This window comes from Silurus meridionalis, chromosome 24, assembly GCF_014805685.1.
Source record: "Silurus meridionalis isolate SWU-2019-XX chromosome 24, ASM1480568v1, whole genome shotgun sequence".
In the NCBI taxonomy this organism is placed as follows: domain Eukaryota; kingdom Metazoa; phylum Chordata; class Actinopteri; order Siluriformes; family Siluridae; genus Silurus; species Silurus meridionalis.
Window position 1 is genome coordinate 13,411,075 of NC_060907.1, and position 18,286 is coordinate 13,429,360.

General features: G+C 38.9%; 1 protein-coding gene across 8 annotated transcripts in view; it reads right to left on the reverse strand.

Annotated features, from left to right (window-relative positions):
* The window catches only part of LOC124377855 (mitogen-activated protein kinase kinase kinase kinase 4-like), a 58,517-nt gene that overhangs the window by 26,982 nt on the left and 13,249 nt on the right, over positions 1–18,286 (reverse strand). For all 8 annotated transcript variants that reach the window (XM_046837187.1, XM_046837182.1, XM_046837183.1 and 5 more), the window contains exon 3: positions 5,146–5,202. In XM_046837187.1, the coding sequence (XP_046693143.1) occupies positions 5,146–5,202 (57 nt within the window). The remainder of the gene's footprint in view (positions 1–5,145; positions 5,203–18,286) is intronic.

Genomic DNA, 18,286 nt, shown 5'->3' on the forward strand with positions numbered 1-18,286 from the left:
CAATTTGTCAGTGGTTCCCTCACACTGACACACACACACACACACACACACACACACACACACACACACACACACTCTTCCTGAGGCAGTCTGGATTAGCCCACTCTAACGGGTCACATTACATCTGTCACCTGACACTGATGAACAGATGAATACAGACAGAGCCAACTTATGACTGTGCTAAAATATGCTGCCCTTTGCTACTGATCCTATTTCAGAGCCAACAAAGCTGCGCTTACAATAAACCAAAAGAGCAGACTACTGTGTCTGCCATGACGACTAGACAGGCATCTTGCGCAAACCAAAGAGCATATAAATGCAGAAATGCAAAACAAAGAAAAGCAGAAGTATGGCTTGGCTTTATTAATATATACACATGTATACATGATCCACAGTTGGATTTCTCAAGGGTAAATAATAATTCTTATAATACAAAAATAGTGTTTAGAACAAAAACTGAGAATATTCAATATTCAATCATTTCAATTCGGATTCAATGTTAAATCAATGCTGCACTCATGCTCAAGGGGCATCTTGGAGATTTTCAAAAACAACAAAAAAAAACCATGTAAAAAGACCCATCATCATGTCATTTCCACTCAGTGTCAAGTACTTGAAAGTGCAGGTTTACCAGAGTTCATATTCTGTCATCATTTCAACATCGTAGCATTTGTATTACACCATTAAAACCAAGAAATGTGTTACGGCATCAGACAAAGAAAAAGTCAAGTCTGCCTAAAATTTCTCATCATGCTGTGTGCTGTAATCGTGTTTTCCTCCACATCATTCAAAGTGAACTGCTACAGAATGCATTTTAAAACAACTACAACTTCCTAAATTTATTTAGAGCTTTAGCTAAATTCGTGCTAATTTACGGACTCCCCTAAAACACAAATTGACACGAAATCTCTGTTCCAGGAGAGTAACATTTTCCTGAAACGACAAATTTTTTCATATAAATACATGTAATAGTACACGTATTAATACTGAAGTATGGTGCACATGTGTACCGAGTGCGATCCTTGTTTTACGCACTTAGTTAAAATCAGAGTTCCCTCATGAACATGGTCTCCGCCTCGCACATTGAGGGCAGTGTCGCTACTTGATCCCTGCTGGAAACACCATTAGTACTGCTCCTGCAAATGCTGGAAACCGGTGCTATTCCCCTCATCCACTACATTTTGACGACGGTCTAGCGATGTGGATTCGTTTGCGTTTTATGTACAGCTTTAAGAATTTTTCTTAAAAATCTGCGTATCAGGGGAGTGAATAAATGAAGGATGGATGGAATGAATTCACTTCTGAATACATAAATTTAAGGAATAAATAAAAAACTCTCTTGTGTGTTCCTGAAATGCAGACGTTTGTTAAAAAGTATGCTACCATAGGTAGAATGGTCAAGGAGAACAAATGTAAACGATTTCATTTAATCCGTTTCATTTATACCCATTTAATCCATTACTTAAATAACTAAATATAATAAAGTATATTGCATTAACTTGATTTAATCCTTGTTTTTATATATATATATATATATATATATATATATATATATATATATATATATATATATATATATTTTTTTTTTTTTTATTTACACCAGGCATGCATTTGATTTAAAAGAAAAATTAAATAAAAATATATGTTCACAAATGTTACTAATAATAAACAACGTTAATAAAAAATTTTTTTTTTAAACCAAGCAATTTTGTTTTGCATTTCTTCCCCATAACCGTACTGAAATTGAACCGAAACGTGATGAGGTACTTACCGATCTGCATCATTACACCCCTACTATACATTAGAAATCTTTGGACACCCCAACCATTAACAACATATGTGGTGGTTGTTCTTGGGGGCACACACAATATTTAGAATGTGTGTGTGCTATAGAATTACAATTTCCCCTTCACTGAAATCAACAGACCCAAACCTGTTTAATGAAAGCTTAACAAAAGATGTGGTTTTGCTAAGGCTGGAGTGGAAGACCTCCATTAAACTGCACAGAGATCTGATCTCAACCCCACTGACCAGCTTTACGTTAAACTGGACACACTGACTGCACTCTAGCCATTCTCAAGCATCAGTATCTGATCTCACTTATGCCTTTGTGGCTGAATGAACACAAATCCCCACAGTCACACTGCAAAATGTAGTGACAAGCTTCCTAGAAAAATGAGATGTTGAACCAGGTATGTATAGTACGATAATCAGGTGTCCACACACTATAATGATTATATTAGAATCAGTTATACTGCACATGCCTATATTTTAGTCAATGCTGCACATACACTCGACGCAGAACTGAACTGAAACTCACGCGCACACAACTGTGTGACTGATCTGTACAACCCGGACTCAACACACACAATCGTACGCACTTCACACATCCACGTCTTCAGCACCGCTCATATTACATCACCTCATTTACATGCTGTTTTTGCACACCTTTTTCGACTGCTGCTATTGCTTTTGCACAACATCGTGTTTACGTTGTACATTGTTGTTGTGTTGTCTTTACACACTGTTTGCACCAGGTTGCACACGATGCACTTTATGTGGCGAGGACACTAACTAGTCCTAGCCCTGGGTTTTCTGTGATATAGCTTTATGTTGTTAAATGTAGCACCAGGGTTCTGGAGGAATGTTGTTTTATTTCACTGTGTCAGCTATAAATGGTTGAAATGACAATAAAAGCTTCTTGACTTGACATATGTCAATGTGAATCCACTGTAGAAATAAAACTGTCTAACAAGCCAGATATCCTGCAGAGCCTGTTGGAGGTTTGGGGTAGGAACACCCCAGAAAATGTGGTGGTGGTACACACAGACACACAGAGTAGTAATTAAGGGTTGAGAGGGGTATGCCCACCCACGCAGCCCATATTAAGGGTCCACACGTTCAAGCTCAGCAGATCCAGACTAACAGTCTGGAGCTCACAAAATATCTGCCATCCAAAGCAGCAAAGCATGGCCAACTTCAATGTTTTGCAAAAAAAAAAAGTTTTCTTATTCTAGCTGACATTCATAGTGGCTGTATGTTTGGCAATCTGTAATTCCTTGTGAGCCGTTATTGCTGGTTTGCATACGGCGTAAACGATGTGGAATGTTATCGCGGGTCCAATTAAACAGCCCTCCCTCTCTGTTCCCGTGTGGCACAGACTCGCATTAAAAGGGAAACGTCCCATTAATGGCTGAAAATGTCTCCAATTAAAAATAAAAGACCTAACAAGTGTTCAAATGAAAGCTTTTTATCAAGAAAGACCAGCTACATCTAGCAAGTCTTTCTCTACATTTCACTGATATATCTATGAAGCAGTCCGTCCACTCTTAATGCTGTGGATTATATTCAAAACCACATAGTTTTGAGATCCAATTTTTTTTATTCGAATGCAATCAAACCATTGACTCACTTGCCAAAAAAAACAGTTTTGTTTGTACTCCGAATTGAAAACATTGGCTTATATCCAGTGAGAAGACTGTGGGACCAGTTTTGTTGCGGTGTCAGAACTTGTCGAGGACGCTCCTTATTTATGTCATTGAGTTTCATAATAAAGTCTTTCATCATATCTGAGTGTTGCTTAACTGTTTCGGGTGGCTTGGGAATCGGGTAACAAATGATACGCACCCTAACCTCGCTTTGGTGTTTATCAATGTTTAGATTTTTGCGGACGTTTAATCTGATTGCGCCTGTTGAGTCATATTTGAGTGTCTTTGTTCTGAAGCTAGGAGGTTTTAACGTGAACGACACAGGCTGTCATGACTGAAACCAATGCCATGGAAAAAACAATTGGGAAATAACCACATACAGTCAAATTGCTGGACATGCAAAAATCTGAGTGCTGACAAGAAATTTGTTTATTAAACAGATTTGCTCTGAAATCACATCCAAACAAGCTGCTGCTGCTGATGATGATGAGGTTTCATATTATAATTGATCAGCAAAATCATTTTAAAATGCTATAGTGAATACACTTAAACTCCAATAACGTATGCAACATTATGAAGCCTCTCCAGTATTGGCTCTCGCACTGTTAAATGTGTGTTTGCTCTGCACTGGACTGCTCTGAGTGTGTGCGGTTTTAGATACTTTGCATCGTGGTCCATAATGTGGTAAGTGCAATCATGTTCGGATTAGTCTATGTCTCGTTCGGTCCAGCACCTCTGTGCAGTGTCTATGTGTAAATGTGCACTGGTGGTTTGTAACAGACCAGAAACGAATTCCTTGTATGTTTAGGCAGGCTTGGCCAATAAAACCGATTCGCGTTTGAGTAAAGACAAGAAGTTGAGGGAGACCCTCATATCGAATGCGAGACCACGCATGCCTTGCCAACTGGTTAATGGTTAATGTTTGACGGCAAGGAAGTGAAATCGATGTCACAATCGTCATGAGTCATTACAAAGATAAGCGGTTAATGATATGTCTGAATGAAATGCTGAGTAAAATGACTGAGATCTAACCTGTTGTAATGTCTAATTTGGCATTGCCAGCCAGATGTTTTGGTTGGCTGGTTGAAAACAGATTGCGCTATGTCTGTGCATTGCCCATGCTTCTAAGCATGGTTGGAAAATTTATCTAAATCGTTTAACTGATTATTTCTATGGTGAGTATAATGTCTTATCTATACTCAGGTATCCATGGATAGCAAAGTAGCACAGCACGCTGCCTCACATCTCTGGGATCCCTTGTTTGGGTGAAGTTTCACTTATTACATCTCTCAGAAAATGCTTACAGATAAGCTATTAGGTGGGCATGGTGCACGACGATGGTCCAATTTGCTATCCAGGGTGTATTATAGCCTCTCGCTGCAGAATGAATAATTAAATCTGATACAATTGCAGTACTCAGATTAGTTGGCCTTTGTATATGTAGCATTAAAAGTTATATAAACATCAAACCATTCACAGCATAACAGTGAAAGTTGTTTTTTTTAGGTTTCTTTTAACCCCATGCAAGTCCAATAAACACAGGAAGTGGTAAATGTTCTCTCATACCAACAGAATGAACTGTTCTAATCCCTATGAACAAAACCAATGTCACACTTTTATCCAGGACTAATCCATTTCAGATCAACCCTATAGAAGATGACTAGAAATCTGCTCTCTTAATGGATGAAGGCTCCAACGGAGCAATGTATTACTTTACCTCTGTGACGTCCATGACCTTGATGGCCGCCAGCTGTCCTGTTTTGACATGTCGGCCCTGTAGGAGAAAAAAGAAAAGAAACACAGTTGTTCATCCATCTCTCATTGGCACAAAAGTTCTAAGAGGGGAAATTGTGAACTTAGTGAACTGAGAAGTGGTTTGGACAATTATTCCGCAAAAAAAAAAAATTCAGAACGTATTATTACTTCCTCATGTACGGCCAAAAGAGAGTTAACTAATACAAAAACACAGTGACCACATCATTGCCACATTATTGTTGAAAGAACAAATCACAACCCAAAGATGATTTACAATTTCATGCTTTTATAAAACTTAATGTCAGGCTTCCTCTTAGCCGTTAGAAGTTTTACCCCGATCCTGGGCCCTCGTGAAAACATTCCCAATCACTCCTTGGCACATTTCAAGAATTCTCTTCTCTTTTTGGATTTCTCTGACTTCAAACATTGCTCTGTCCTTCACTCATCGCTTAAATAAACAAAGCCAAAAATAGACAGACTCGTCCTTTTTCTGATATCCAAATCCCTGAATAAAAGCACTATTATTAGGCAATTACGAAACCAAGTTATTACACAATCATGAAACCTATCAAAATTTCTAGGGCTTTAACTTGCAGGCACGTGCAGATGTGGGCAAAAATACATCTTTGCTGGGGGAAGAAAAAAAAAAGTGGGACACATCGGAAACACCACCTTTAGAGTGCAGAAAAAAGGTGACTTTGGTGGTAAGTAATCTAAAGAAATTCAGATGTAAACTTATCCCCAAATGAAGGCTCTCTCACAGCACTGTTCTGTCTGACCGTAAAAAGGGTCATTAGGGAAGCAAAGATGAAAAGAGGCTGGGTGGCGTGGAAAGTAAAGCAGTCTTCCTATGTTATGGTCAATCATTGACGCCATGCTCTCTCAAGCGAAGACATTCTGACAATCGATTGGATGTGATAAGCTTGTGTCAAAAAAAAAAAAAAAAAAAAAAAAAAAGAGCTGAACAGAACCTGCTCCAACATAAAAGAGCATCGGGCAGCAGTGAGGTATTAGATTTCTTTATTTTCCCCTCTATACAGAGTTGATAGAAGTGTCAAGTCCTTTACTCTCTCAGCCTCCCGGTTATGAAGAGGGTCAGAGGTCTGGGGGATGACAGACAAGAAACGAAACCAGCTCTAGGATGGATAGATTATGATTGCTTTGTGGGTCAATACGCTGTCCTTGGCAGTTTTCCCAAAAGTAAAGTGGAATTACATCATGCTGCTTCCAGCTTAATGTGTGGAGAGGTGAAGCAATAACATCGAAGCATACTGTGGGAAAATGTAAAACCAGAGGCTGTAAAGAGGTGAATGCAAAACTGGAAACATGTTTTAATTAAAGCAGGGTATAGAGAGGAGGAGGAGGTAGAGCCCAGGCAGAAAATCAATCCACACTTACACACCCTCCTCCTTTTTTTTTTCTTTTGTTCCAAATACATTTCTATAATAAAATCTAAACTTGGGGAAAAAATATTTGCATGCTTCTCGAGCAATTCAAGTTTAACAAGTAATCACTTCACTCCTAAAACTTGAATTGGTAAATGAGAGGAAGCCACACTTCCCTTTTTGGTACGGATGTATTCAAATATAAAAATATATTATTCCTACTAAAAAAAGTACTAAATGACCTTTAAAAATTCTTTGCTTTACTATTTTCTGGCAAAACATAGTTTTTAGACTGGTGGTACTCTTAGCCTGTGACCCGCTATAAGGAAACATTTATTGATGGAGCATTCAAAACACTTTTTTCACTTGTTCTGGATAAGAGTGTCTGCCAAATGATATCATTGTAAAAAATGGTATGTAATACAAATACAGACATAAATAGTCGACAGGCTAGACTATAAAAGCCTGCCAGAAAGCATCACACCAGATGTATGCATTGGTCGAGGATCCCAGAGGGCAAAACAAAAAGGTTTTTTACTTTTATGTGAAGCTTGAAAGGACAGCATGTAGAAGTACATGGACAGCATTAAGTGGTTTCAGCAAAATTCCCAACTCCAACTAAAGTTACCCCTCTCCAACCTCCCCCACATGCGAACACACCTAAACTAAAACTAGCCTATAGCATGTTCATAGAGCAGATCTTACATGCTGAACCGGCAATCCAAAGAACATTAAGTCCAAATCCATGTTTGCAACAATAAATCCCACCACCCAATCAATGGTTTACTCCAGTTGGCCAACCTAAACACTGCCCTAATAAGCCCTGAAATAAAACCAAATTTCTACCATAAGGTACATACATATTAAACTGATTTAATTTATCGATCGCCCACAAAAAAATGTAAAATAATAATTATGTGTGCTCACACGATTGAAATCTGAATATTAAACGTATGAATATCGAATACTAAACAAACACACATTATATGTGAAGTTTTACACCCCGATCTTCTGAAGCCAGTAACTGTAGTGGTTTCTTCACAAAAATCCATTCTGCACAATTGGCAGCGAGGGACTCCGATTTACAAAACTACCCATTTTTAAACACATTATTCATGCTACAGGATTGGTTTAGTCCAGTGGAGAAAAAAAAAAAAACCTACTGAAAGATTGCAGCCCACCAGTTGATCACCTGCAATTTAGAATACTACCATTAAAACAAACCAACGTGTGTTCACTTACACATAGCTGCTTCACCTAATGGTCAAAAAACAGGCACCATTACATCAACATTCTGACTAGTCACTACCTGCAGCAAACATGCAAGTCCAGTTTAACAACCAAAAAGATGAAATATTAAAACAACAAATGTTGGCCAATACTCTATAGTTATTGGTGCAAAAGACGGGATTCTTCGACTGCTCAATCTAAAGAACACCACGGTGATCACGTTTAACAAACGCACCTATAAACCGAGCGCCCAGTCCTGGCAGACCTGGAGCACAGCCAACAGAAAGCTGTGCAGATAAAAGTGGGTTTGTGAGCTCATTGCTTTCTGGAATCCAGCAGGGTTTTTGTGTCGAGTCACTCAAATTTGACTGAGCTGTAAAACTAGTACCAGATGAAATTATAATCACTCGGCACTCTGTACGGCATAAAGAGGGCTTGAGGAACACTTTGAAATGCATTTCAACAACTGTTGAGTGATGAGACGGGTTTTTAATGGCGCAGACAGGAAATCAACTCGTGTCTACAGAGAAAAGATGTAGCCCTTTTCACATCCAAGTGCTACACATGTACCCATTTTTCTCCATTATCTTTACATTGCATTTTGCTGCTAACGCATGCTTCTGGCATGTCCCATTGTGAATTGACCCAGTGTGCGTTTCTGTTCATCTAGATAAAGACGAAGGCCTCTTCAGTGCCTTAGGGCAAACTTTAATGAGTGTGGTTTATCTGGATGGCTCATTAGGATGCACCACCATCAGGCACCACCAGTTTAAGCTCCAGGCTAATCTATTAAATGTGACCCTATTCACACCACCCTAGTGACTTTTAAGCGTTGTTTTGCTGGATTAGTTTAAATTGGTGAAGGGAGGAGGGAATAAAAAACGACCAATAGTAAAGTCATAATTAGAGGGTTTTCCAAATACAGACATTATAGCAGGAACAATTTGTGATCTGCTTGTAATTATATTTTAGCCATATAGTGCGAAAACACACCAGGTCATTTCCGTTTATAAACACAAAAAAAAAAAAAAAAAAAAAGGAGAGAAACATGATGATTTGGCAACAAACCATTTTTGATCAAGCATGGTTTAAAGCCCATCTCTGACACAAAGCTGTAGCAAGCAAAGGAGAAAGAAAATGAGCAAAGAAAATCTGCAGTCTAACTAAAGGAAAAAAAAAAAAAGGTTTTCTTGAGTTTCATTTAAAGAAAGGAGAGGAAGAGAAGGACGGTACCAAGGAAGTCAGTGTCCTAAAATGTCCCAGGCCTCAAAGCGACAGTCACTTGATAGCATCGGGTGTTGAGCACTGGACTTCCCTGAGGAAATGCCAGGAAGAACGAGTCATAGCAAATATTGAAGGGAACCAGCATTCACAGAGAACAGTCAGCACATAAAGACAAAAATGGCTTACTGACAAAAGCGGTGTGGTTTACTGCAAATAAACAGCATGGCTGTAGCGAACAGATTTGCATACGGCACATCAAACAAATAGTTCTGTTCGACCTGAAGCACAAGCAGAACACGGTGCTGTTGTGTGACCCGGTCAAAGTTCTCTACCGGGTCCAGAGCTGAATCGCTGGTATTATACAGTGCGCATGGGTTCAGTGGGAGAGGGTTTGGGAAATCCATTTGACATATAAAGGGAGTCACACGTGAACACAAAAAGGTAACAACACGGAATAAAGGAAATCGGTAAAAAAAAAAAATAAAAAAAATCCACATTCGATGGTAAGGTAAGGTCTTGTACATGATGACTAAAATTACAGAATTGTAAAAAGAAAAACCTTTATCCTCTAAAGACTGGGCAAATCATACTGGCCGAAGTAGCAGTTTCCACAAACGCGTGCACAAAAAAATTATTTGAAAGGAAATCTTAACAATAAGAGACTTCAGAGTGCATGTGGGAACAGGTTGGTATAACCATGAAGGATTATACCAAAGGAAGGATATCCGTGTGTCACGTTTTGTTTTAGCCGCAGCACAAACTCCACCTTCACCATGTTCTATGGCATAGAGCAACAAAATAGATGACGGACATTTCCTCATTTCCTAGCAGATAATATATCACTAGCTCCAGCCCTTTATCCTATATATCAGTGGAAAGACTTGCACAAACCAACAGAGCAGTAACAGGCTACAGCAATTTTTGTGGGTTTCCAGCCACATCTAAAAGAGGCAGAGAGAGTGTGTGGTGATGTCCTGAGTGTAAAGAGGAGACTAAATCAAGTGAGCAACTGTGATAGGCAGGTAAAGCTCCATTAAACCAGTCTCAAAACTGTCTAAAGACCAGTAATGTGGAAAGAGTACATTAGTACATAAGAACGATTCCATCGTTATCCTGTCCCTCATTACTATGTGCATGACTTGAGTAATAAAAATCATTTATAGGGCAAATTGGATTACAGATCATATTAGACAATAACTTAAATCCACCTAAATGTGTTCTTTTGTTGTGTCTACTATTGCCATAAACTCAGTTATTAGTCAAATGTGGACAAAAGTTTGTGGACACCTTTGAAACACTTCATTTTACATTTAGTCTCCATCCGCTGTTATAATAACCTTCACTCTTTTAGGAGTGAGGTACTGATGCCAGGTACGGATGAAGGTCATGTGAGGAGCCCTGAGGTGCAGTAAGTGTTCCAGTTCATCAGAAACGTGTTCAATAGGGTTAACATTTAATGCTCTGTGGCAGGCCACCCAGATCCTCCAGTCAAACCCATGAAAAGCATGTTTTCATGAAGCTGGCTTTGGGCACAGAGGCACTGCCATGCTGGAACAGGTTTGGCTCTCCAAGATTAAGGAGAAGGGAAATTTTGCTACCAGATCCAACCCTATACAAATGTGTCTCGAAATTTGGGATAACAGTTTGGGGAAAGCCCCGCATATGGCTGGAAAAGTCAGATGTCACAGAGATGCAAAACATCTGCCCAGAAGTATGAAATCCTGCTGGGGAAAAATAATCTAATTCAAATCAAAGCATTTAAAAAAAATCAATCTCAAGCCTCAACATTCAAGTGACCTTTTAGCATAGCTGTTAAAATTTCAACCAGAGCAATGGACAAACAACCATGTGTCAATTGCTTCTACAACTCGATATAAATAAATAAAAAAAGTTAAAATACTCTGCATTGTTTGGAAATATCAGTAAAAACTGAACCATGCTGCAGAGATCCAATGTTTATGGGGTCTTCCATGCTGGATTTCTATTCTGTGTTGCTCGATACACACTGTGCCTGATTAAACCCGTGACTAGCATGCTAATTTACATTAGCTTGATTTACCTTCTTTTTACATTGAGTTGTAAGGGAGATTTGGCACTACAGTAGATATTTCACTAACCTCAACAGTCAGAAACTGTCTTTGTCTACTGTATAAAAGATCATACAAGTGGTATGGAAGAATAAATGCTAGATTTTATTTTGTTACAAAACTGAGAAGATTATTTGCAATATTTTTTTAAATCCTGGAACAAATCCCCTAAATCTGGGTGTTACAGGGTCTTTTCAGATACTTGTTCTTAAAAACCTGTAACACTAAGCAATAGCAAAAATGGTATGGTTTACCAAAAAGTGAAAAAGAAATAAAAAATTAATCCCAGTGATTTTTCTGGAGAAAAATAAATAAATAAATAAAATAAAACTGTAGTGTTCCTAGTCGCAGCATCAAACCGTGAGCCGGAATTTCCAAGTGATTTCATCACGCTATTAAAAAAAAAAAAAGAAAGAAAAAAAGAAAAACAGCAATATCAAAGAAAGGTTTCTACCGTGTGACAAAAGAGAGCGGATATTTCCAATAGACGACCAAATCACATTTTAATGAATGATCATTACGGGACCTGAAGTCAGCAGACGCACTGATTAGTACTTGGCGTTCTATAAATCATAAGCAGCCAGAAGTAGGACGGCGCGGACTGAAGCCGAATCTCCTTTGGCTTTGATGTAAGAATGCGCCTATCAAAACAGCAAACGTTATCAATTTCAAGGCAACTGCAAACGCAAGCCTTTGATGGGGTCAGAGTTCACAGGTGCAACAGAGAGGGTTTTGTGGGGTAGACGGGTAGTTTGGGAGGGGGGAGGGGGGGCTAGTTTTTCCCTCTCTCTCAACCACTGTTCCTGACAAACACTGATCCCGTGCAATTTATGAGATGTGATAATTCTGGGACAAAGCTGGAAGAGAGAGATAATAGTGCAGGAAGGAATGCTGAAGAGCTGCCTCTTGAACAGGAAGTGGTGAGGATCAGATTGGCAGTGAGGAAATGAGAAGGGACCTGAGAGTGAAAACAGCATGCAGGCAGATCACATGAGATGTCCTGCAATCACTAAATGTAAAGAATGAGAATTAAGGAGTTTGGAATACTAGTGAGGGTGCTGTATGCATATCCTGTTACCATTCACTAACTAAAAATGCAGGTGAATTAACATTACGGCTCAAAAACTGAAGAAAATACAAGAGCAGAGATTCATTTTGATCTCATATATTAGTAAAAGTAAGAAAGGAAAAAAATAAGGCTTTTTTTGTAAAATGTAATAGATTTTTAAGCCTCGGGCAATTATATACATAAATAAATAAATATATAAATTGTTCTTTCAAACTGTATTCAAATAATAACTGGTCCATTGTAGACATTGAGTAATTCATAACTAAAAATTATCTACAAACATCTAATATCTGCCATCTTTAATTTGGCTTCAAACTGTACGAGGCGCAGCACTAACTCATCCCGGGTGTTTCGACTCAACAAATTCAACAGTGCAAGGTTGCCAGATCTCTCCTATGTTCCCATTATTTTAATTATGATCTGCGTAAATGATGCAAGATCATGCTGTGAAAGCAAAATATCTATTACCCAGCTGCTAATAAGCAATTAGCTAATAAATAAATAAATACAAATCAAAAGGAATGGGAAAACAGCATGCCTGCTAAAAGAGGCATAAGCTTGAACAACCCCCTGGGAATCTGCCAGAATCTACAAACAGTCTCACCAGGTTAAACAGGAACCTCTTATGTTCCTCCACTGTCCTGAACACTAAACAGATGAGCATTCATGGCACCCCAAGACACAGGCCTTCTTCTGACTGCATTAGAACTAAACCATGATCTATAGTCACTTGAAGTCAGATTACACTTAGTCTCTGTCTAGACACTCCATCTATGGCTTGAAGACTGTGTGCTATCTTTTGTAGGCTGAATATGATTGTCCATATTTCCAGGCACATCCATATGCCAGCTACCAATGGAGAAATTATTTTGTAAAGTCTGTGCATGATTGTCCATGTGTTTACGGTTGAGAAATCCTGAAAAATTTGACTAAAATGATAAAATTCATCCTTGCTCCAGGCTAGAACTTTAAAAATGCTTTACATAACCACATCTCCTCTCACAAAATATCAAGATTTGTTGGAGATTTGTTTTCCCTGTTATCCATTTAGCACAGTTATAAAGAGTAAAACCGATACCCCTATTTTGTATTCTGTTTGGTCCCCGTTTGGTTCCAAAAAAAAACCAAAAAAGCATCTAAAATGTTGAAATGAGGACGAAAATGCTCTAACATATGTTAACAGGAAATGGAAATGTTTCACATAGAATGTCACCTGAACAGCCTGCGTTATATTATTTTTCCATTCTTCAGTCCAGATATCCTAAATAAACCGTGCCTCTGCTGGAACAGGCCAAAATGGAGCTCAGCTTTCTATTATGTCTTTCATTTTTTGCAGCTCAAATATCAAAATGTAAAAGATATTAGCATGTTTGTGCTACTTCCTGTGGATGGGTTGAGGGGGTTAAATGGGCTGAAACACTAAACATGTGAAGGTTATGGTACTCGATTCCAATCCTTGACAAGACTCTCATCAAAGTTCATTAGGTTCAGTGCTGAAAAAAACGGCTGTGAATAGGTTTGTCTGCCTTGGGTAGGCAATTAAGAATGCAATCCACACGACAGCCTTTTTAATTCTCCATTCTCCCTTCTTTTAATTGAAAGAGAAACGCTTAGATTCGGTCCTGTTGTGAACGATATGCCGAGTTGCGTCTAGTTATTACAGATGCATCACCACCCCCGTGAAAAAGATCCGATCGTAGACGCTTATATTTATTTATGAATAGGATTGAGCCATAATGCGCAATAGTGTTTTAGTAAAATGAAGGCAGAGCACAAAAGGATCCCTGAAACCCTCGGAGCAGTGGTGAAAAAAGGAAAGCTTTTGAGAGCATGAGAAATGGAGTGCACTGGACCATTTGTTCGTTGGCAACTTTTGTATTGCCGAAGTTGAGCCTGTTACAGTGCGCAGGGTGAAACGGGGCCTCTGCTTTACCGCAACAGCGGTGCTGCTCTAAACACAGCTGCTCAATCACCTGCCCCAGAGTGTCAGTGGTGATGTCTCAAATTGTGTAATTTGAATACAAGCGTGTTTAGAGTGGAAAATCCGTCGAGATGTAAAATGTCATTAAAAATCTGCTTGAGAAAGTTAAACTGGGGCACCTTTTTTTTCCCCTCAGTGGTAGTAGTCTGCACTACCTATCAGAACTGGAGGAGAAATGTGTGTAGAAAAAAAAATGGCTGATGCACCAAGGAGGAAAAACTGCAACACTGGAAATGCAAACTGAAACTTAATTAGTGTGTTCGAAATTTACTTCGAGACGAAATCCTGGGTTTGCCATTTTATTTCAAAGTCATTGTCATTAGTCTAACTTCAGACTTCCCTACGTTAACCACAATGCAGTTTGATTCCTGTTGTCGGGGCGTCAATGGGATTTAGACCCCGCGGTCTATCCAGCTTTCACATCCTCGACACAATCAGGGTCTGAAGTGCAGAGGTGGAAGGAGTAATAAAAAATTCTGCTCGAGTAAAATGTAAAATTCAATTAAAGTAGCAGTACTTAAGCGCAAGTTACCGATTTTTTTTATTTTTATAGCATGGGGTGCGGTAGATTTGAAAAACCACTTCAAAAAGTACAATAACACGGAATTCGTTACTTTCCACCTCTGCTAAATTGTCAACCATCATTCCAATACCTTAATCGATACCAAGCAAATCGAGTTATTCCCATAATCTTTACATTCCCTTTATGGAGCCCAGTGCTCACTGTATCTATTATTGACACTGACTGCTACAGGGAAATGGTGATCAAGATGTCCTTGCCTCTAGCAGAAAAATCTGATAATTGTCAGAAATTGTGTTTTTTTTTTCTCCTGCGATGTCAGTATGGCCCACGACTGAGGTTTTAAAGGGATAACAAAATTATAGCATCAACCAACCAAAGCATGCCTTTCAGGCTCCCTGATAATCAACCATTTGGGTATCTAAAACTCTGAGGTACCATTGTCCTTGCATTTGGCATAAAAGGTTAGTTGCAATTACTGTGTACTAGTCAAATCAAGTGCATGGTGTATAGTGTAAATTGCTTGAATAGAAGCATTCCTTTTGGGAACTGGGGGTAGTTTTCTCGTCTGAAACTCCCCCAGATTTCAAAGCATTAACGTCTAGGATTCAGCATGGCTACAACAACATCGACATTAAACAGATTGGTGCTTTATGTTGTATATACAAGGATTTGCTTTAAATCAAAATTAAAAAAAAGAACATGATTTGCTGGCTTGAGGGGGGGTAGCCCAAAAACTGGGGTTATGCAAAAAAAAAAAAAAAAAAACTGTGTTGGTGAACGAAATGGGTTTTCTGTCGAATATACAGTATGACAACATATTAGCTGTATCCCACACTGTGTGGAAACAGGTTAAATACATCTTTGTGGAACAGGAGAAGCATGTGGTGTAAACGCTAATGATTCCCAAACATTGGGAAAAGTCTGCTTAATCCCCCATGCGGCCGGTACTTTCGCTGCTACATCTGCTGCGTGTAATAACGCATGTAATTTCTTTGTTCGTCCAAAGGGTATTGCGCATACATTATATTGAACAAAAATAAATTGACCTAATATACACACACCAGGTCATGTAAAGGTCCAATGTTGCTAAGGATGCTTTTTTCTTTTCTTTTCTTAACATGACCTATGTGCATACCTGCAGTGAGCAATCCTTCAAAAACAAATGAAGCGCTGCCTCAGTAAGTGGATGCAGATTGCGAGTAAACAAAGACTGGACAGTGGCACTGATCTAACAAATGTTCTTTTTGCCTTTTACCTTCCCCTCTCACGTGCAAAACACACTTGCAAAGGGCAGGCTGAAATAGTGACATGAAAGGAAAAGCAGAAATGGACAGAGCCCAAAAAAATAACGATTGTGAAGGAGAGCCAAAAAAATAAAAATACAGACACGGCAGCAGACTAACAGGACTGACTCAAGCAGTGGACCATAATGGCATGGCTATTGATCGAGTAAATCTGCAGCTTGCAGCACTTCAGCAGAATCACTGCTACACTAAAATGGGTCCAGACCACACAGCAACATTAAGTTTGATGTGTAGCAGAACATAAAGATGTTGCTGGCAGAGAGTGTGCTGGTGTTCCTGAATGATCCAGAGAACTATTGTTTGAAAAGATTTTTCTGTGGAAATTCATATCAGGTATAAAAGGAATACAATATGTACTGTACTGCTAAAAAATACCGATCACGATCCTCATACGGATTTGTAGTCTTCTTGACTTTCTACTTAAGTATATCATTCACACATTCATTCTGCAAGCATTTAGGACTAAGAAAGAAAATCTAAAAACAATCCACATGCATGTACATGGGGGCTGAGAATCTTAAACAGATGTAAACCATGAACAGATGCTAACAAACCGAAAAGAATAATGGTATATCATGTATTGTCTGCTTTATAACAGTGATGTAGTTTCTGTTCAAGTGACACGGAAAGCACAAGTCTGAATCTTGTTCGGGCTCCAATGAATACATTCTACAGCCGCTCGGCTGAGTGCGCTTGTATAAAGAAAATTCCTGGGATCTGAAGTCTTTGATGTTGGGAATCTGCTGTATAAGCAGACCAAGGAGGTGAACTCTGGCCTCAGGCTGCTGGGCGAAACTTTGCAAAGCTTTGTGTCCACAGATGAAATAATACGCCGTCTATATCCATGGCAGAATCTGTAAATCCAGTGGAGGAACATTTGAAAATGTTTAGGCCATTATTAATGTAGGTGATTACAACCGAAAGCTCTTATGGACAAAGATAAATTATAAAAAGATAAAGAAATGTTTGAAGTGTAAAATTAAGATAACACGTGAAAGAGAAGAGTCGGAATTCGCCAAAACACACGGAACGCGTGATTTACTCGTAGGTTAGAGCTTTTTGATATCTCACCTTGTTGAAAGATATACAGTAAAACCACGTTTTACGAGCAACCTATAGTACGAGCAAACGGAGATACGAGCGACCCTGCTCGCAAAATTTTACCCTATTTCACGAGCAAATTTCGAAGGCACAGGCAACCCACGCTGCCGGTTCCCCGTTTTCAGCCGAGGGAAGCATCAGTCGTTAGTTACTGACGTATCACTCGGTCTCATTGTTCAGTGCAGTAAAAACATAACTTTTTTTTTTAAGTGTTATATTTTTATTTTACTAGAAATCTTGAAAAATGTCTCCCAAGAAAATCAGTGATGGTGCTGTGAAAACGAAAGTAAATAGAATTACCATGGAAACCAAGAAGGTTACGAGCATGGTGCGCATCTCACACTCGCAATCAACCACTACCACATGGGTAAGTGTTAAATTATGTTCACATTACAGTAATTTGCGGTGTATTTGTTTGTTAAAATAGGCTACAAATACTTTTTAAGTGCAGAAATAAGCGATCGAATGAGATCTCGGAACGGATTAAATCACTTTTACATTCAATCTTATGGAGAAAATCAGTTCGAACGTACAAGCAAATGGACCTACGAGCAATTTTCAAGAACGAATTATGCTCGTACAATGGGGTTTTACTGTAGTAATGGAGGGTCATGTGACAAAAACAACATTCGATTATGATGCAAAGCATGAAACTATGGTTTAAAAGCAACGCCACAAACTCTCCTTTTACTCAAGCTGTGTTTCATTAACGTAAACTCCTCATACTGACAGAACTACGTTTAACTAGCCTATGGGTTAAACAGGATTTATTGTGGATTGAGCAATGAAGCGTATTTTTGACAGCACTCTTATAAAATGCGAGACGACTATGGTAAAAATCACACTGTGGCAGCTTCATGATTTTTAAATGGACGTCTCGACCATGTAACTTACATAACTGTGGAATGAGGGGTACAGCAGGGATGTCCGGGTTGATCAGTTTCCCCATCTACCATACACAACTTACAGTACCAAGCAAAAACAGGGTGCAGAATCCTTTATTCCTGACTGCTTTTTGTTCCTTAGTTGGGCTGAAATGATTCCACGAGTAACTATTACAACAATTCATTTAGTCTATTTAACTACAAACTGAGTACCGTGTTTCCCCACGGACCATTATTACTAACGCACAACCAGCTTAACTCTGGAGCCAGGTAACACGGAAGACGCCGAAGAATGAGAAATGACGGAACAGGAAG